At 34.3% G+C, this 22193-nt stretch overlaps 1 protein-coding gene across 3 annotated transcripts in view; it reads left to right on the plus strand.

Annotated features, from left to right (window-relative positions):
* plcb1 (phospholipase C beta 1) overlaps window positions 1-22193 on the plus strand; it is a 385213-nt gene that overhangs the window by 260760 nt on the left and 102260 nt on the right. For all 3 annotated transcript variants that reach the window (XM_069178667.1, XM_069178666.1, XM_069178665.1), the window contains exons 10-13: window positions 7596-7742; window positions 11937-12094; window positions 18900-18982; window positions 20375-20459. In XM_069178667.1, the coding sequence (XP_069034768.1) occupies window positions 7596-7742; window positions 11937-12094; window positions 18900-18982; window positions 20375-20459 (473 nt within the window). The remainder of the gene's footprint in view (window positions 1-7595; window positions 7743-11936; window positions 12095-18899; window positions 18983-20374; window positions 20460-22193) is intronic.

Here is a 22193-nt window from a genome sequence, read left to right on the forward strand (position 1 = left end):
AACGCTGTCATGCATGAATGATACTGTAGAAAAATATAAAGCTTCCCCTTAAAAACTAAGGTTTTCTCTGAACGTTCTCAGATTTTTCTTTGATTATCATTTGTCTTGGTGGAAGTTTCACAGTCTTTGAATGATTAATCAAAGACATTGTAGTGACATGTTATGTTTTCAGGTAAATACCTTTCATTTTTAGAAATCCAAATAAAGTTATTTTTTATTCATGTATGGGATCTAATATATACTGTATATATAATGTGTTTTATATCATTCTGCCTAAACAGCAGTATTTGAGACAATAATAATGTTGTTCTTATGCAAATCCAATATTGTCATGTCATTTACTAAACCGCTTTATACCATACGGTGTCATGGGAAGGCAGAGCCTATCCAGCAAGCATGAAGCGCAAGGCGGGGCACACCCTGGACGTGGCACCAAAAATCCAAGATTCCAACTGAAAAATTTAACAATTATGGCTCTGCACTATTTTCCAGGCTTGTCATGTTTCATTGGTTTGAATCTGTACAAAAATCTGGAGAATATATAGACATACAAAGACATTTACAGTAAAATGCCAATAAAATATTTGCTATATTAAAAACCTAAAAACTTTGGGTTATTCTGTAATTAATGCAATGTATTAAAAAGCAGTAAAGAACTTAGTAAAGAACTGATGCACCTTAACAAGCTTTGATGACACTACGGGGTCATTACCTTGGCAACAGGTCTGCTCTACCTCATGGAAGTACACAGTAGGCTGGAGTCATGCTGAGATGCTTTAAAGGAATGGGAGTAGACAAATATAATCCAATTTACAACCTATGAAATTTTAAGACTTGAGTTCTTTTTTCAAAAAAGTGAATAAACTTTATGTATTTAGCATTTTTCAAGAGCACCATTGTACATTTATGGATAAACACTTTTTACTCAGGCTGTAAAACCCCTCACATTAAAGGTATGAAGGGATTTATAGATTTTATTTTTAAAGTGTAACTATGGAAACATAATTATTTATTTATATTCACACACTGACATATAAATACTCTCAGTAAAAAATAATGATCAAATGCAATTTTTAGGTTAGATGGTAGAATTAGTGGAATAGGTGTCCTCTAAGGAAAACCAGACTGCAGCTGTTATGGCTGACTTTAAAGGAAAAAGTTTATGTTTTTCATAATGCAGACTTTGAAGGAAAGAGATACGGTTTAAAAGAATTAAAACTGGATATGTGTACATGAAATCAGTGGAAACAGATTCTACTTGAAACATAGAACAAATGTATCCCACTAGTAAAAAACACCAGAAAACCTAAAAACTGGCATCCCATCTAGTTCAACAATAAAGGAAAAAAAATAAAGGAAATAAAAGTGCTTTATAAAATGATTGAAAGACAACAGAATATACATAATTAAAACAGAGTCCGATGAATTAAAATCAAAGGAAAAAAGTATTAGGCCAAGAGAGACTATTATGGAGGCTAAAGTTAAGAATTTCTTTCAGCAGTACAATAGCAAAAGAACCATCAAGAATAAAGTAAAAGATATCTGGGACAATAATTGTACACGTCTAGACAATGAAAGGCAAATGGGTGATTCATTGTTTTAATGGAGTATTTCTCAGTTGTGCGCAAAATAAGAAGTCTACAACATGTCCTAGGCTGCAGAAGGGCATTGTGTATGAAATAGCATAATCACATGAAAGGCAGAAGAGTTTTGGTTATTGGAAACACTCAGGATTGATAAATTCTTGGGGCCTGATGGTCTCTTACCAGTCATACTCAAAAGGAAACAAAATATGTTCTATTTAAAACACGCAACTCTTCTAAACAGTTACAAAAGACCCATGGACAGGTCAATTGCTAATTCTCAATAAAACTGCCCATCCAAAAAAAGAGTGACCAATTGATCTGACTTCTACTGTACGTACAGTGATGGAAAAAAGGTATTAGAACCCAATTATAGAATCACCTACTGTATGTGGGAATAATATCCTTTGAAGTAGTCAAAATGGATTTAGAAAAGTACAGTAGGTCTTGCTTAACCAACTTACAGTATTAGAGTTCTTTGAGCAAGCTTTAAAAGTCATGGATAAGCACATGGCATATGATTTAGTGTATTTTGAGTTTAAAAAAGCTTTAATAAAGTTCCTCATGACAAATTAATTTTCGATTTGCAGGCAGTAGGCATTCAGGGAAATGTGAGCAACTTAAAAAGCAAACAAAATAGTAACATAAACAGTTAAAAGTATAAAATTTAATTAAAATGTTATGTCAAAATTGTATAACATGCTAGTTAAATTGTGTACAATTTTAGTCACCACATTACAGAAAATATATCGCTGCTCTAAAATCAGTCAGGAGAAGAGCAACCAGATACATTCTAGGGATTAAGGAATTTTGCACCCTCTGCCCTGGAATTTTGTCTTGAAGAGACAATTATGAGGGGACCTGATACAAATATTGAAAATCCTCAAAAACACTGCCAAAGTCAATCCAGCAGATTTCTGCAAAATGGAGAATGATTCATGAAGCAAAGGGCACATGTGGAACTATGTGGAAGTACATTTTAAACAAAGAATATGAAGTACTTCTTTACTCAAAGGGCTGTGGGAGTATAGAAAAGCCAGCAATGTTGTTAATGCTGAAACCCTGGCTTCTTTCATGAAACAGCTTGATGAAATTCTTGAATCAATTAACTACTAACTACCAGATGGGCCAGATGGGCTGAATGGCCTCTCATTTGTAACCTTTCTAATGTTAGTGGACAAAAGGATGGCAGTTATGCCTCTAAAACAACATTTTTTTAACAAATTCCTCATTATGGGGAACATAATGAGGCATTCTATACTGTGCAGTATAGGGGCCCCCATTTGGAAGAGGTATTAAACTAAGGCCCCAACGTCTTGGTCATTACAGATTCTTTTGGACTTTTCATAAGCCCAGCAGTTTTTAACAGTAGTCTTGTCTAATTTCCACTCTGGACTCCCTAAAGTTGGTGCAGCACTGATCTGCTGTCCCCTTACATGTGAAGTGCTTTGGGATGGTTGGGATTCAAATCAATCAAACCTTTAATATGAAAAGGGCACATCATCCAATAATAAAACAATAAACTTACACACAATCCAGTCAACCTGCTTCAATTCACATTTGCCAAGTCTATTTTTATCTTAATTTATTAGAAAATGTTTTTTAGATGTTTTATACAAAATGTACTTCAATGATAATTTAAGTCTGACTGACTTTGTTAACCTTATTCTATTTTAAATAGCATATTTACCCTAAATAAGCCTTAATGAATCCAAAGATTACATTTTCTAAACACCCATGCATTTATTAATAGCATTCATTATTTTTCAGATCTTATTGCCAACATATGGTGCCACCACATATTTTAATATATCCATCTTGTTCAAAATTGTGCCACCATGATATTCTTCAGATTAGCCTAATTTAAAATGAACATTTTGCACTCTCTTATGACTTTGAATTACTCTTATGAAAAGTAAATAATTTAATTTGTAAATGTATCAATAAAAGCAGCAAAGAACCTGCAACAACTTTCCAACGATACTGTAGATCTATGGAGATCTAATTTTGTTAAAGTGACACCTTGAACAGATTATTTTTATGACTATTTAATGACTTGTCTGTAGTTTAAAATATTGCCTTTTAAATGTGAGACAACATCCTTTATTCTTCATTCTCCAAACTAGTGAACAAAACGTAATTGTATTATAGTTGCTTCTTAAATAGCTTAAATTGTTCTACCAATGCTCTGGCAAGTAGTCTATTTTTCCAACTTGCTGTATGTACTCACTTGAAGTGACAGAATTCAGCTCATTCATTTTCTTGCTCTGTCAGATCCTGTAACAGTTATACTGTCATTTACTTGAGATGCTTGGAAGTGAAGGGAATAAAGCTGCAATGCATGCTGTCCTGTTGAATTTCATGGGTTACCAGTGCTCAACTGTATAAAAAAGTATATTTAATTAGGTTTTAAAATTCTTTAGAGAATAGAAGTGTATTAATCAGAATCAGTAGGAATGGGAATTCGTCTCTTTCGTCTCAGCATTTCTTATGTCTGCCTGGTCAAGGTGACTACAGCTTCTGTTGAGAATGTAATGATCTAGTCATTACCGGCTGATGGCTGAACTATGTACAATGCAATTGTTAATTTTGTCAGCCAGAGGCAAGCACAAGCAATTGTCCTGAAATGTTATTCTAGATGTTTGTAGTGGCTGAAAAAATAACTATACTTTATTAAAGGGCTCTGTGATTATTGGTTTTTAAGCCATTTCTTTAAAACTAGCAGTGTACACTTACAGTACACTGATTGCACAAAACATATACAGTATAGTGCACCTGATAAAATGCATGGTTATGTATCTAGCATGCTATATAATTAAATGCACGGTTTAGTGATAAGTGAAAGTACAAATAGTTCCATAAATTACTCAGAGCTCATTTAAAGATGGAATAATTTACAATGTATTTATTTGAGTTCTCAAAGTTAAATTGGTACTGGTGAAATACAACAGAAATACAACATTTCTGCAAGAAGCATATAGAAAATTTATTCTCTGTTGTAGAAAGTAGAATTAGCTAAATCTGAAGGCTTTTTGGCATTGCAGACTAGTGTAAATTATGATAATATAAGAAAGAAAATAGACTAATTAGCCATCATTACTTAACATAATGCTACCCATCAAAATTAAGCAATTGACATATTGATTTAAAAGTTCACACTTTTATTTTATTGCAGAAAGTATGAGTTGTTATTATTTTAATATGTTATAATTATGAAGTAGAATATTTAGTATAATTAAAATGTGTTTGTAAGATAGTAACATTTCAACAAAGACTTAGAATAAAAATAATAATATTATTGATACAAATTAGGATTAGTAAAGGATTACTTTATTTTGTCAAATAAGGAGCCTTATTTTAGTCTTTTATTTGCAATCTTGGTTATTATAAAAATGAAATGATTAGTACATTTCAGTGCAGAAAGACTGATAATGTATATCTAACAGGGTTATGATTTGGACTAGCTCAGTGAATTGTTCTTCAGAATGATTATCACCTGTGAAAAACACATGCATGGTTAATGAATTCCGTTAAGTCCATGTGAACATCTTTTGTCAGCTTGGATTTCAAAACTTAATAAAATAAGTAATTAATTACAGAGAATTACAGTAATTGCAGAGAATCATGACCCTTTTTTATCTTTTAATCCTCAAATCATTAGGGATCCCGTGTCAAATTTATCTGGTTCTCTGTAGGAGACTATATGTTTAGGTTGCAACCTCATTACCGTGCAGATATAATGTGGTTGAATCCTTAAACAATTTTATCACACTGCCACAGACGAAAACTTAGAAACTTAAAAAAATGAGAGAATGACAGATCAATTAATTTTCTTTTATGAAGAAAAAACATTAAAATATTTCTCATACTGTACATGTATATTGGTGTGTTCTAGAATTTGAGCACTGTGGTATTTCATTGTTCAATGAAACTGGTCTTGCATTTGGACTTCTGAGTTGATGCAAGCTCACAGGGGAACAGGTTTTCTCGTGGTGAGCTGTCACTTGTCACTTTTGTTTTATTTTTCCCTAGAGTGGTATGAGGGATAACATACTTGCTGTCCTTTCCCACTGTGCAGTTAAGTTCGCTCGGAAAAGAAGTCTCTTAGGATATGCATGAGTGAAAATGTTTCAAATGGAATGCACATGCTGTATTATACGAAAAGCAGTTAACAGAATTCAGAAAATAAATCACACCTCTCCATTTATTTTACATGTTTTTAAATAATAGTTGCTATAATCCAATTTTTGGGGCCTTCAGACTTATATTCTATATTCTATAGAGTAGATGCTTGTTTTCACCACACAATGTATAAATAGATTTCCTTCACACAAAATTATATATATATAATTTCCAAATATTTACAACTTCAGGTATTTAGATACATCCTTCTTTTTCCCCTCTAATAAGATAATTAGCTCTTCCACAATTTTTTGAGGTGATGTTCACATATGAAAACATGTAGATATACAGTACATCATTTTCCGTTTTCTTTTACCATTACCTTTATTTAGTATCCACCTCTTTATCGTCAGCCACTTCTGCTGTCAGTTTGCTGCTACTGTATATATATCAATGTATATATCAACCCTTCACTATATCAAAAATAAGCTTTGTGTTTCCCAAGTGCCTCCTTTTTTGGGTTTTCTTACTGTATTTCCAAATATTCTTTACATTCCTTAGTCTTTGTTATCTCACGCTTTGTACTGAGATAATAATCAGTTAATTTAAAGAACAAAATAGCAAATTCTGCATTACAAGATTAATTGTTGATTTTTAGTTCCCTGGTCAAGTTGGTCTCCAGGTGCTTTTCTAAGTTACTTTTTCCCTTCTTGATTATTTCATTCATCTCTTCACTTTTATTATCAGATGAAAAACTGTATAGTTTCTTATACTTAGGCTGTATGATCTTCATGCTATGATGAATAATTTGAAAGAGAATGTTTCTGTGAACACTGTAAGCTTCCTCTCAGAAGCTTCTTTTACAGTATATTCGTACATTTAACAGCTCATAGCTCCGAAGATATTGTTAAAAAAATATTTGAAATGGTCATGAACTGTACAGAAATGAAAATAACTTACAAGCAGGCTCTCCACTGAGTAAAAGAAAAAACAAATACTTTTTTTACTGTGGAAACACATGATCCAGTTACAGATGCAGTCATCTAGAATGTGAGAGGTGCCCATAGGCGTTGCGCAGCAATGTACAGGGGTGACGTGCAGCACCTTGTTTCGCTAGTTGTCAAATGCAGGACTGCATTACTCTGTAACATTGCCAGGTAGTGTGGTGAAGACTTAAATTTCCAATTATCGTGCTATCTCTGCACACTTTATTTTCTACCTTTGAGCAGCATTGGTGATGTTGTACACAGCCCATTTACTCTTTCAAATGTATATTTGAAAGAACCATGTACTGTAAAAATGTGTGCTACATTTTTACATTGTTCGTTTCTGTGAGTTAGATCACCTTAAACTTCTGGCTAAAAGAGGAAGGTACACTTTATTACAGTGGCTAACATTTACAGGAATAAATTATATAAAATTGTCAGTAATACACATCCAATGTAATATTTTTCTACTCTTCATTAAGATTTGCAGGAATTTCAGATTCATTTTGTGTGGTACAGTATATTGCATGTTGCATACTGTATGTTTGCACACATACTGTACTCTGGCAAACACTTATTTCTGCAATGCCTTGTGAATTTTTCCCTATTCAGCAAATGACAGTTACAAAAGTAAGGACATTATTGAGGTCAGGGATTGCTGGGGTGATTTCTTGGCCTTCTATGCACTGGAAATAAATTGTCTCTGTTTATCAAAGCAGCTTATGTCAGCTTTAAATGAGCAATGTGGTATGGCAAGTCATTGTTGTTTTTTAGGTTTTACTGTTTGATTTTTTTGTTAGCATATCACATCAAGAAAAAATGCTCTTTGTACAAAATGCTTAAAAACATTTTTTTTTATTATCGGTTATTTTTTAAATAAATGTAATTATTCTTATAATTCCAGGGCAAATATCAGTGGAAGGTTTCACACGGTATTTAAGTGGTGAAGAAAATGGAGTTATTCCTCTTGAAAAATTGGACCAGAGCGAGGACATGACCTTGCCTTTATCACACTATTTTATCAACTCTTCACACAACACCTACCTCTCGGGTAAGATTCACTGAAGTTTGGGGATATTTTTACCAGCAATATGCAATGTAATTGAATATACAATATTAAGTTGTATATTAGCTGAATGAGTGCTGAATATTTACTTTCAATATGAGGGACTTTCAAAACAAAGCCTTTTATTTTAAATTACGTTCTGTCACATTTAACATTACATTAAAACAAATGGCAATGATTTGTGTTTCTCTGTTATGAATCTTGGTTACAGTTGCAGAGCCTGTGTTTTATTTTGTACCAGATGAAACTAAAAGGAAAAGCCTTTTATTATATGGAATTTTATTGAACTAATATGATTCATACAGATAACCAGCAATAAAAGGGCCAGTGTTAGTTTGTTGGGCTTTTCCAAATTCTTTTCAGCTGTTTTACATTTCAGTTCATAGTGAACAACTCATCTCCTAGCTGCATAAAAATATCAACTGTAAAGTAGAATTATTACAAACAACTAGTTTATTTTCCAGAAGTAACTGCTGACTGGGAATCTGTTGTATTTAATAACATCATATTATCATGGTTAACCATAAGTAAATTAGGTTTTAGTTCATTTTCTTAAATCAGAGGCAAAAATACCATAATTGCTGTTAAAGAATATATATATGCATTAAATATTATATACCTGTATATGTATATACATTTTTACAATTGCAATAACTGTATTAGCTTCTAATCAAAATTCCCTCTTCACATTGAGAATAAGGTGAGGAAATGGAAAATCTTCTTGTGTCTTGTACAGTCAAGAAATTAGTTTACACCAAATGAAATGTGTTTGTTATAATATTGAATGAGATGGTGGATGAAGTGGGAAACAACTGTATTATAAAGGAAAGGGTAAGAGACAATACTAGCTGACAAATGTATATCTCTTTATAGATTGTGTGCTTTAGCAGTTTACAGAGAAAAAGAAAATGTTTTAAAAATGCTCCTAAGAATAAAGTCTTTGGAAATAATACTTTTTCAGATTTTGAACATAACATTGCCTTTACGCAGTACCATGTCTATTTAAACATAATCTGACAGGCTGCACATTTGTAACAGTGTGATAGTGTATAACATGCATATGTTATACAAGAAAGTGGGATAGAATTGACCAGGAATAGGCTAGCATAGTTCAACACAATGCTTACCTGGACCGCATAGTTTTAAATATTTTTTTATAAATCCTCCAGTAACTTGTTTTGTGTGAATGTAGCAATGCTTAAATATCAAGCAATGGATATATAAGTTAATTAAGATCTTGTTATAAGATGCTGTGCCCCAATCCAAAATGTACCTCCTCAGACAGTGCTGAATTCCACTATACTAAAAGGCTGGATCTCTGTCTGTGTCAGGCCAATCCAGTCCTATCCATTTTCCTGAGGGATTTCACCACCTCTGGCTCCAAATGAACCCTATTGAAGCAGAAGTCTCTAAAATTATCTGTATTTGGATTTGCTGTTTTTAGGCTATTGTCCAAGTCCTTTTTTTCATGGATTTAGTATGATGAAAACTAATGAAGCACAAGTCTTTCTTAACTGTTTAACTGTTGGTGTGTAAAATTAATTGTTATACCTTGAAGCACACATTGATTTTCAGTTAAAGTAGATGTATGCATTTGCCAAGTGCTTGCTGTGATGAAATTAACAGGATAATTCAAAGAGATTTTTTTAAAGACTAGAAAAACTTGAAACTTATAATGGCATTCTTCACCTACAAGTGAGTTTAATCTGAACCATATGCATAGTCATAGAAAATGCTGCTGTCTATTGGTTTTACATTTGCCTGCATAGATTCTTAAAGATGAAAAGCCAGAAAAAATTGCTAAAGTCTTGTGGCAGTTTATCCAATGATACAATAACACCCCATATTCGCAGACATTGTATTTTACTTTGTACTGTATATATTATATGTTCAGAAATTATAACACTTTGTTCACTAGTCTTTTAATTCTATACTGGTTCATTATGTTAAGCAAACCAGTCCTTTTAAAAGTTGATAATTTGTTCACCAGGCTCTTTAGCCTTCAGTTTAGGATTTGTAAAGTAACTTGCTTTATTCTACAGAGGGTCTAAACTTCAGAGAAACATCCATTTGTTTAAATTGTTGGAATTCAGTATAGATTAGTTACAGAGGAACATTTATCTGACTTACCTCCTTAGGCTGGGAACTCCAGATTTGCCTTTGTTCTTGAACTGAATTTGGGCTTACTACATTGTGTTATTTGTAAAAGCCGGAAGTAATCCAGGACCTGGATGACGTATAGTAAAAATTTGGATACATACTTATTACTTCTGTTTTACTTAGGAGGGAAAGAGTATGGGCAATTTGTGTTAATGTTGTATTTGTTTTTTGTGTTTTGTTTAATGCAGTGTTTTTGTTTAGTTTAAATTTGGAAACCCTGTTATTGTTCATTTTGTTCTCTGAGTTTGTCTTGTCCTTTACCAAAATGTTTCTAAGATTAACTTTATACATTTTACCACCTGTATCCATTTTTGTTCTATCTCAGACCTGGGTAAATATTAACAAGAATGATGGTTACCATATTGTAAATCAATAGGATCATAGAGTATGCAGTAGTCCTTTTTTCTACTGCCTTGCAAAAGGAAGTTTAACTCTGCAGTGTATTTACATATATATTACATAAACATATAATTTGTAAAGTAAAACTACATCTTGACATGAGACATGAGAAAAAAAACTAAAGTTCCACACATTATTCTCATAATTGAGTCTTGAACCCCAATTAAACCCAGGACCTCAGACCTGTAACAACCAGGACACAATGCCACCATGTTCCCCACTTAAGCCCTTCTTAATTAAAATACCACATAGTATTTTGTCTAAATAGAAAAAAAGTAAAACATTCTATTTGCTTGTAATAGGAAATAATTATGTATGCCTACCATATTAACCGACTATATACCATTCTTGCAAAGTAGTCCTTTTGTATTTGTAAATTACTTTATATATTGTTTAAACCCCAGTCTTCACTGGGTCAAGTAGACTAAAAATGGGTGGCTGGATATTGTTTCAGTACAACATTCTATTAATACTACAGATATAAAGATTAAAAGACAGTACCATATAAATAGGTTTACCAGCCTCTGGAGGCTTTACTGTGACTTGAAGAATAGGATTCAACTTCATTATTCTACAAATTTCACTACACTTACAGTATGTCATTAAATGGAAGTTCTTGGTATTGATAGATGGATAACATTTCCACGTTTCTGTGTGATTAATTTTAAGAAGATATATCATTTTTTACCACATGGTTTTGTAAATATTGTAAGGTTCAGGCATAAATTATTGTTGTTGCATCCCAAGCTTTTAAAAATTCACTTTGAGTTCCCAAGTAGTTCAACCAATTAGATTTGCTCATTTAGAGTAATTTGAACATTATGACCCAGAGATTGCCAGCTAAATGTGGACTATATAATTTATTGATATCCAGAGGATTCCTTAAAAATGTGCATAATTCCTTAAAATTACCTGAGCAGCACTGAATGGACTTAAAACCTCAAGTAGCCCAAGAGCCCCTATCATGGAATCATGGACAAGCAACTAAGTATTGATAGGCAACCATGAACTTGCAGTGTTGTCGGAAAGAGCTGCATCTGTCCTCTAGTTGATAGAACCTTTCCTATGCAGTCAGTGTTGAACCCAAAGTATAGAAAATCGTGGGTAACTCTGACAAGGGAACCTCTTGAGGAAAGCATGCACAGTCCTTATTTTTTATATGCTGGTACAATGGCTGATAATGATAACACACATTTGATCAACATTTGACTATCCCAAATTATACCAGTTTGTTTTCAATACTTCAGGTATTGTACAGTACATTAATCTTGATGATGATGTAACAACAAGCTGGTTCAACAAAGTCAAGAAATAAAGACCCTTTATAAGTCTTTATGTCTAAGCAATGGAAGATACAGAATTATGGCTAAGTCTGAAAGTACAGATGCATCATTTTAGTTCCAATTTTTAATTCTATAAAATTCATTAAACTGGCAAAATTGGTTAAGCGTGGTTAAACACGTATCACTCTGGCTTTAATAAAACATGCAGTGTCACTCCTGCAATTGGTGATACAATAAGTAGACCTTTGTGAGTCCAGTGTTTTGGATGTGATTACTCTCTCAAGCCATGTGAATCCCTAATGTAAGTGTTCTCATGGCTGACATTTTGTTCTCTCAGCTGGGCAGCTGGCAGGTAACTCTTCAGTGGAGATGTATAGACAAGTGCTCCTGTCAGGCTGTCGTTGTGTGGAGCTGGACTGCTGGAAGGGTCGCACCGCAGAGGAGGAGCCTGTCATCACACATGGTTTTACCATGACATCTGAGATATCCTTCAAGGTAAATGTTTACACACGAAGTAATTGCAGAACATTTGCTTGAGTGTAACAGGGAACAAGAATCATCTGGAGGAAAAGGTGTTAGTAAGAGCACTACATAACTTCAGAAATGCAAATCTCACAACTTTATAATGTCAAGTAAGTGAGAGAAGCTGCAACAAAACACACACTAAACATGGTAGGCTTTTAATGTCAATTTTAAAATGTTGTTCTACGTGCAAAGTAAAAGTATACACTGACAGCTGATTTAGAAGGATTTGATTCACGAGTGCTCCCAGCCTCTAATGGTTTGACTGTGTCTGTCATGGGAGCTGAAGTCAGAGCAACTTTGTAGGTGATCATACGGAAGGTGACTGACCCAGATGGGGTTCCTGGATGGGCCCATAAGTCCAGTGCAGATCAATTGGACACAGTTTGTATGGATATTTTTAATCTTTCACTTTCACAATCTTCAGTTTCCATTTGTTTTAAGAAAAACACTATTATGTCAGTGCCGAATAAAAATACTGCGACATGTTTTAATGATTGCAGATCGATAGAGCTTAAATCTACTGTAATGAAAGGCTTTGGGAGGGTGGGTCATGAATCTTATTAACTCTATGGTATCTGAGTACATAGACCCACTGCAGTTTCATGCTGGAGTAACAGATCCCCTGATTTTCTTGGTTCTTCACACTGCTTTTGCTCATTTGGGTGATAAAGACATACGTCAGAATGCTATTCCTTGATTACAGCTCTGGCTTTAATACTGTAGTTCCATTCAGACTAATCACCAAGCTTAATGAAATGGGTATTGGTACATCTCTTTGCAGCTTGATACTGACTTTCCTGACTGGCAGACTGCAGCCTTTTTTCCCACTGACCAGTTGATATAGGTGACCCTCACAGCTGCATGCTTAGCCCTCTGTTGTTTTCCTTGTTTACCCACAGTTATATGGCCAGACACAGCTCCAACTCTATCTGCCATTATGCTGACAATACTACCATCATTGGCCAAGTCACCAGTAATGATGAGATGGCCTATAGGGGTGAGGTCATTAATCTGGTGGAGTGGTGCCTTGACATTAATTTTTCCCTCATTTTTAGCAAAACCAGAGCTGGTTGTCAAATTAAGAAACCAGAGTGGGGATCAATCCCTACTCACATCAATGGGATGGCTGTAGAGGTGGTTAGCAGCTTCAGTTCCCTGTGTACCTACTGTACATCATTAAGGATTTAATGTGGTCCAAGCATGTAACTGAAACTAAAAAGTAGCTGCAACAGTGCCTTTACAACCTCAGACAGCTGAAAAAAATCTATCTTCAAATATTCTTGTTGCATTTTACAGGTGCACTATTGAAAGTGTGCTCACATGTTGTATTAGTGTGGTTTGGCTTTTGCTCGATGTCCGACCGAAAGGTGTTACAGGGAGAGATCAGGTCATCCCAGGCCATTATTTGAGTCCATTATTTCCTCTCTATTTTTACAACTTGCTATCTCAAGAAGGCTGGGAATATTGCTAAGGATAGCAATCGTCCTGGTTTCTCACTTTTCTTTCCCTTGCCCTCTGGTAAGTATTAAAGGAATATACTGTAAAGGCATGTACCTCCAGATTCAGAGACAGCTTCTATCCACAACCTGTCCGAGTATTGTATTCCACCTCTACCACTGATTTACACTGATATTTTTCCACACTTATTGTGCTGAGTTTTATTTAAGTTGAGTGTTATTGAACTTTTTTGTTGCTGCTGGTGTTTCCTTAATGTCTTTGTATAGAAGCATATGTAGCTGAGCTAGTTCGGATACGGTGATGTCATCGCCCTCACTGCGCGTAGCAGGGACCTCAGCTGCCTGGGCTGAGGGAGGTCTCCTTTAGCTCACGCAACTGGTTCCCTGTTGAGTTACGCCGGAGACCCGGGTTCGCGCCCCAGGTGCTGCGGGACGGAATGGGTGGCAGAGGGCACGAGCCCGCGCGGAACCGTGACGGTCACACATACATGCAAATAACCATTTAATTGCACTTGGAAATAAATAATAAACTAAACTCTAAATATGGACAGTAAAAATATTTTGCCAGGTCTTCTGCAGCAGTACAAACAAGTCCCAAATTGCTATATCATAGATAGGAATTGTGGTGAAGCTGCTAGCTTTTAAAAGTCAGTTCAATGCTTACACTGCCATAGAGTTCTAAACAAATGTGAGGTACAGTAATTGTTTCCTAAATAAGCTACAAATGTTGCTACAGCCATTATCTTTCTAGGCCAGACAAAGCTCGATATCTGAGATCTTACCAGATCAAGTTGCAGATTTGACTGCCTTTTAAGGTTGCATCAGAAATAGTATGGGATGTCACAAGAGATCACCAATGATCACACCAGCAATATAACTGAATAATTGAAAATAATTTCCATATGGAGAAGATCTCACATGAAATTAAAAGTACTGCACACAGTTGTCCCTCTTGTTGGTAATTATGTGTATTATAAAAGACTATTGCCTGACATGAAAGAAAGGAAAAGTTAACAGGCAGCTTAGCTGTACCATTGTTTATAAAAAAAATTCCAGAATTAATTTGCAGTTAGCAAAAGTGAATGCTCCTGAGAAGGGAAATGTCTGTAGCTGGTATTATTCACTCAGAATGTTTTATTTAGCTCCCTTTTAGGATAGTTGATTTTGCCTTCTACAAGAAGCTACAGCTCTGAGGGAAACAACTCACTCCCACTCAGGATGAGATGATAACATTTAGTGTTCTTGTCAGACATCTGTGAAACAATGCTCATTTCAGAAAAATAGAGAGGTGGGCGAGGATTACTACTCCTTTTGTCAACTTAATCCAGGCCAGTAACTGTAAAGGTTCAGCAAGATACGTAAAACATTGAAAACAGTTTCCTGTATGTATATAAAGCTGCTGGTAATAAAACCCTTTTCTCTTTTAAAAACTGTAATACATAAAAATACTAGTTTGTTGAAAGCCTTATTAAGAGGTTGGTTTTGATCTATTGTATATCATTAAGTGGCAGAGTATATTACAAGTAATTTGGCCTGTTTAACCTAACAGTGCTGCCTTTTCCCCTTTTTTTAAGCAACATTAGATAACATTTCTCACCACAAAAGGCTTACATTGCACAAACATTATCACCTACATGTTAATTGGATTGTTAGCTCCAAGATGACTCATACATTATTATATTCTTTCATATTTTATTTCTGTAGTAGTGAAAAGGTTTTTTCCTAACTAACTGAACTGAAAAGACAACAATCTGAACTCATTAGTAATATGGTGGCTTTGCATAAAGAATGTAGATTTTCAGGGTATAAAATTATATTTTATAGTGCTGCTAATGTAGATAAATGTAGCACCATTACTGCCATACAAAAGACTTAGATGTTTTGCATTGTTCTATTTTTTTCACTCAATATTTTCCTTCTTTAGGCAGAAATGGGAAAAAAAACCTGGCAAATATCTCCAAAAAACTTTCTTTTAAGAAGATCTGCATGTTGTTCAGAAAGTAACCTTCTTGATTTAGGGATGTGTAGAGAACAACAAATTATGTTTACGACAAGGAACACCTGGCAATGAGTCAATCAGATTTGGTTATTAAATGTGATGGATTAGGCCATATAATGATTCAAATATGCTGGTCATATATAATTACCTTAAATTGAGATCAAATTAACTTAATATTCTGATAAAAAAATTTAAAAAATGCTAAATGACCATTTTGGTTTCTTCTCACCTTTGCTAAATCTTATTAATATCAGTCAATGTTGTTATAATAGAAGAAAACGTACGTAGGGACTGAGTAATTTGTTGATGATAACATGTATACAGTATATTGTAACTTTTTCACACTAATGTTTATTGGGACATCTTAGCAAATGCAAAATGTTGTATTTTGTAGGGGCTTCTGTTAATATGATTATTTTAAAGATGTTTGCACAAGATGGTGTCTCTAGCTTTTCTGCTCAGTATTAAGTGTTTTTTGTAATTACTATTATATATACTGACACTTTTTGTTGTAGTACTGTGTTAGAGCCTTTCTTAGACTACCTCATCACAGGAAATCTCTAGCAAAGGATACATTCTATCTAGAATATATTTCCACAAGATGTTGGTGCGTGTGAGCTGCAATCATTATCACCCTTTCAAGGAAACTGGCTTGTGAGAGTAATTATTTGTTTTAATTCCTAATTTGCTTTGAATAACAAAGATCTCAGTTTCCTAAAATCTGTCATCTGTAAAAACTGCATATTTCATATTTTAAAGTGTGACATAAGATTAGCGTAGAGAATGTTTCAGCAGACATAGTGCAATGGTCAAGATCACAGAAATGCAATTCAAAGAGCAACTAAAATTTGGACAGCTATTGTGCAGAAGTCTTATTCATGAAAATTTAAATTTCAAAAGCTTTCAGCTGTCATTGATATACTGTTCAATTATCATGGCCTTATGGTTTGAAATTGCCTAATAAATTCAATTGGGTCAGCTCTTGTTAATAATAGATCTTTCATTCAAAATCAATAGAAAATCTCGTAAGTCAATGGGGCTTGCATATTTCTTTGTCAGAATTGAATAAATGTTAGCACATGCTGTATTTCAAACTGTTCGTACACAATCTGAAAGCATCTAACTGAAGTGGTTTCTTTTCATGTTAAATTTGTAGAATTTGCATAGTTGACAGCAAACCCCATGATTTTTTCATGACATATTTACACTGGAGGGGTTCTTAAAAGATTTGGCAGCATGTCTTCTTTTCCACCTTCTGTAATTCTGTATCACATACAATTGTGTAAGTTATGAACCTACTTTTTATTCTGAGTTACTAAAGTATTATTTACCATGCACAGAATAGTATACTCAATAAAGGTCACGTCTATAAGCATTGAAGATTAAAATCACCATAGATTCACAACAATCTAATCTGTGCTTGTAATAAAATAATACTTGCAATAATATTAACTTCATGTGATTGTAATATTGTTTTGGTACCAATATATTTTCAAAGTAAACAATACAAATAAATGTCATAAGTAACTCCAAACTGATTTTCAAATATACTATATTTCAGTAGTTTTGAGATTTTTTTTAGTAGTTTTGAGATTTAATTTTTCAGATTAAATATGGGAAAGTCGCTTAAAACTATTATTACTGAATTATGAATATGAATTCCTTATAGTATAAGATATAAAAGAGCTCTTTGTACAGTATAATGATACAAATGAATGTGTATGCAAATTAGTAGTAAACAGTGGGCTCATAGTGCATTTGTGGCAGTAGTAGTGCTATTTAGCATAGTTTTCTTTTTTATTTAGCTCGCTGTACAACAAACTTAATTCTACATATAATTTTACAGGTAGTAGAAACACCATGGTAAATTAAGGACTCCAAGTAAATTGAAAGCAAAGGCATCAGCACAGGTGTGACTAATGCATTTAATTAGCCAATAAAATTCCAGCATGCTTAGGGTCATAAAAATGCTGGACCTATCTGGTCGCCTATGATTCTGGCTACCATGACAGCAAGAGGAGACATTGTTGACTTTGACAGATGATTATTGGGGTAGGAACTACAGTGACCAAGTTGGGTCAGCTTGCTGATGATTCACAGGCAGTGGTGTCTAAAGTGATGTTAGTCTGGATCTCCAAAGGAAAGAAATGTTCAACAAAGGGCAACAGGGGGTGGAAGCAAATACCCAAGGACCCTGATATCTGTGCATTAATACAAAGTACAAAGGAAAACAGTTGAGCAACTGCAGAGAAGACTGCAAATTTCAACAAAAAGCAGCCAGTTTCAGCACAAGCTGGGACACTCGACAGAGCAGGATACCATACTTGGGCTCAAACCACCCATCACACTGGTAAAACAAGCCCAGTGGAGCAAAGATCACAGGCAGTGGACTACTGAGTAGTGAAGAAAGGTGATATGGTCAGATAAATCATCCTTCCCCATGTTCTCAACAAATGGATGAGTACACTTGAGGTGGCTAAAGAACACTGCAACCCTGACTGTTTGATTTCAACAGTGAAGAGTTTTATTGGTTCCGTAATGTTGTGGGGCACATTTTTCTGCCATGTTTTGGGCGCATTCATCCACTTAAAAGCAAAGTCAGTGCTACTTAAAGGTTAAAGTAAGGTTATCATCTGCATTCCATGTTGCAAGAATTCTCTTATTCAAGAAGGGGTGTCTTCCAGATGACTATGCCCCATCCACAGAACGTGTGTAGTCACCCAGTAGTTTGATGAGCACGACACTGATGTTATTCATATGTCACAGGCTTCTCAATCACCAGATCTGAACCCAATCCAGCATTTATGAGATAATATGTAATGACATCTGAGAAAGTGTTTTCCACCTCCATCAACCAGATGTGAGTTAATTGACTTTCTTTTGGAAGAATGATGTTGCATTCATAATGTGATATTCGAGACACTGGTGGATTCTATGCTTCTGTGCATACAGGGCTAAACTGGTCGCAACAGTGTCACAACAAGCCCAGTGGTGGCTTACAGCCTTCAGTTGCCCCAGGAGACTGTGACGTTGCCATGAGTAAACACAGCCTTGATTGGTCTTTTGGTCCAACCTCCCCCCTACCAATCAGGCACCCAGTCATGAGATTCATCCTCATTTGTATTCCAGAAACGCCACTAAGGAAACCCTCCGCCACTGAATTACCAGTGGTAGCATAGCTCTCTGCACAAATCCCATGGGTCATACCGATTTAGTATTAAAATACCGATTTAGTATATTTTAATTGAGATAGTGTATCCGGGATAAAGCAAAACTTGAAGGGTTGATGGCAAAATAACATTATTTTCTTTTTTTGTAGGAAGTCATTGAGGCAATTGCTGAGTGTGCATTCAAGACTTCACCATATCCAGTTATTCTTTCTTTTGAAAACCATGTGGATTCGTAAGTAGTAGAAGTTATCGATTGCTTGCCCAAAAGTGCACTTAACCTGTTGCTTTGTCAAAAAACAAGTTACTTTGTTCAACTGAATAGCTATTATAAAATATTGTAAAGATAATTGACTATACCATTCACAAGTCGTTGATACTACAATAATTCTTTTGAGAAGACTACTTATAATATATAATATCAGGATCCTCTAGCCATGATGGAGAGGACAAGAGGTAGATGGGAAGTGTCTTTAGAGGAAATGAATAATTATTAATTATTATAAGTTATTGATGCTTAAGGTGGTTCCACATTTTACTGAATCATGGGATGCACTTTATAGTATATATTAAGGAAGCTAATATATAGAATATACTATAACGTATTCTATATGTGATATGTAATGTCCCAAAATATATTCTATATATTATAACATATATATAAAAGAATCCAGAGGTCCAGATGTACTGTAGGATATCATGTTTGTGTGTTGTATGTTTATGTTGTATGTAGTGTAGTACAGTATGTGTATGGTCATTGTTAATAAATATTTGTCTCACCAAGTGTGCCTATACCAACCACTTGGTATTTTGAAAAACAAATTTCAAAATATTTTAGAAAAGTTTGGATTTTCTCCATTTCTGTAACCCCCTATTTGTAACAATATTAATAATACTAATAATAAACAAATAAGATCATACTGTATACGGCAAGAATGGCCTTCCAGATGTACTTCAGTTATACTTTATATGTCTGGATATGTGTGTGTGTTCTGTGTCTTTAAAATGTAGAGTAGTGATTAGGACTCCAAACTGTAACTGTAAGATCCTAGGCTGAAATCTTAAATAGGACATGGCTATTGCACCCTTGAGAGAAGCACTTCAATAAGTGAGTGCAAATAAATATATTTTTTAATGGACAGTCAATATACTGTATATACATAGACTAAATATAGAGCATGTGAAAGGAAAGTACACCCAGACATAAACAATCACTTTACTGAATTTTCTTGAATTGAATCATTCAGATTGGAAGTAACATGTTGACCTCAGCTGTTCCCACATTGTTTCTAAGGTGCCATTAATCTGTGCATCTCTCACATCCCAGCACATTTGAGAAGGGTTTTACTATTGTGAAGTGACTGGTGACTACAATCTTCATGAATTTGAAGAAGAATGACTCTTTAAAATAAAATGTGCTAATCATTGCACCATGCATTAGTTGGTGTTGGTGTATAATGCAGTCAGTATAAAGTGAATGACAGATTTACATATCATCTAGGACTGCACCTTAAATACTGTAAGGAATGGAAATGAGATCCTTCATTAAATAGTAATACCTTCTGTCTGTTGCTGATAATTTCCAATAAAGCACAAATCATTAATTATATTTCGTTTTCTTTTTCAGACCAAAGCAGCAAGCCAAAATGGCAGAGTATTGCAAATCAATATTTGGTGATGCCTTGCTAACTGAACCACTTGAGAAGTACCCAGTAAGTAAACAAAATTGCAACTCTTTTAAATTGGCTACAAACAGGCACAGTGCTTTTCATTTGTCTGTTGTTCTTTGGCCAAACAAACAAAGATATTTGAGAACATGTAGGAAAAATGATTGCCCTAGTATTTGTTTGATGAAATGAGCAAAACAGCGATTTAACCACTATTCTTGGAAGTCATACAATATGTATGTGAGGGGACACAATTCATAGCAAGTATCACATGTAATCATTGATACAGACTGCACGAAAACATTACTGAATGAAACAGATATTTGTTCTAGGTTTGGAATTTTCATTTATCTTAAAGTTTTATTTTTTGGCAAGCCTTAATCTTTATAAGTTTGCATGGCTTATACTTGAAAGGCCTGCATTGTTTTCTGTAGAAGGTATTTGATCAGCCATCTTTTTAATTATCTTTCTGAGTTTCTTTTAAGGAGTCTGTTATACTTCAGGGCACATGGCCATTCAGTAAAATAAATGATGTAATATATGTTAATACTTATTCTTACATTGCACAGAACTGCCTACAGAACGCACTCCTGTATATTTTGTGCTGTTTCTGTTGGACAACAGATAATCATACAGTTGTAAGCAGTACATTATCTTCAGAATACTAAGTGTGTATATATACTGTGCCCAGAACATCTGAACATGATAGTTATGGTAAATTCATAAACATTATTAATTTTATCTTTATGATTTACATATTGAATATCAATAATAGCAATTATAGCTTTATTTTAGCTCATATGGTGGTTAGTTCTTGAAGGAAGGCAAGGTGTCAGCTTCAACAACATGACAGTGCAACTTGTTCCATTCTCTCACAACCCTGTTTTATTTCATTTTGTTGAGTAGACATGACATTGGTAAATTCATGATGCTAAGTAATGTTTATCATCAACAGAGTTGATGAAGGTGGGTCTACTGTAAAAGTTAAAGGCTAGCAGTGTGTGGGTAACAATTAGAAATAATATACTGTACACTGTAATTGTGTTTCTGTAAAATTTTAATCAAATAATATGTATTGCATTTTTTTAAATGCTTTATTAGTTTTATATTATATATATCACAATATTTAAATGTAAATATAAAAATAAGTTAATAATACATGAATAAACGTGATCTAGTAAACAAAGTTTGAGTAGGGAGCTGCATCAGCCTGCGCTGGCTGCAAATGAAGAGGTAAAGGAAAACTGATAGGAAAAGAGTTGTGGAGCCTTCTTCAGCTGTAAATGAGTAAACGTGTGAATACCGACAACAGGGGATGTAAAACACAATTCTACCTACCAGCTAGATGAGACCAACAATCTCTCTTTCTGCTCATTCAGAAATGGTCAGGCAGATGGCTTTTAAATTCTTCAAGCAATATGATGATTTTGGATAGTTTATAATCAATTTATAATATTTGGGCTTCTCCAAAGTCATTAAAGCACTTTCTCAACTTAACATCTAGTCCTCTCATTGGAGCGGGGGTGAGAAACTGGGCGTGGGCTAACTTTTTAAGAAACACAAAGAGAAAGTCCTCCATGTTGGATTAGAATTGAAAAGTTTTTACAGTTATGCATTCACTAGTCTATCCATTTTCTAATTTCTTTAAGCGCAGCAACCACCGACATACAGTAAGGGAAACATGTTACACAAGATCACGTAGACAATAAAGTGTTAATACAGTAAATGTTGCATTTTTGTTATTAAATTCCTTAATCACAAAACCATCCCTTATAAAAT

The sequence above is a fragment of the Lepisosteus oculatus genome, chromosome 2 (genome assembly GCF_040954835.1).
Source record: "Lepisosteus oculatus isolate fLepOcu1 chromosome 2, fLepOcu1.hap2, whole genome shotgun sequence".
In the NCBI taxonomy this organism is placed as follows: Eukaryota; Metazoa; Chordata; class Actinopteri; order Semionotiformes; family Lepisosteidae; genus Lepisosteus; species Lepisosteus oculatus.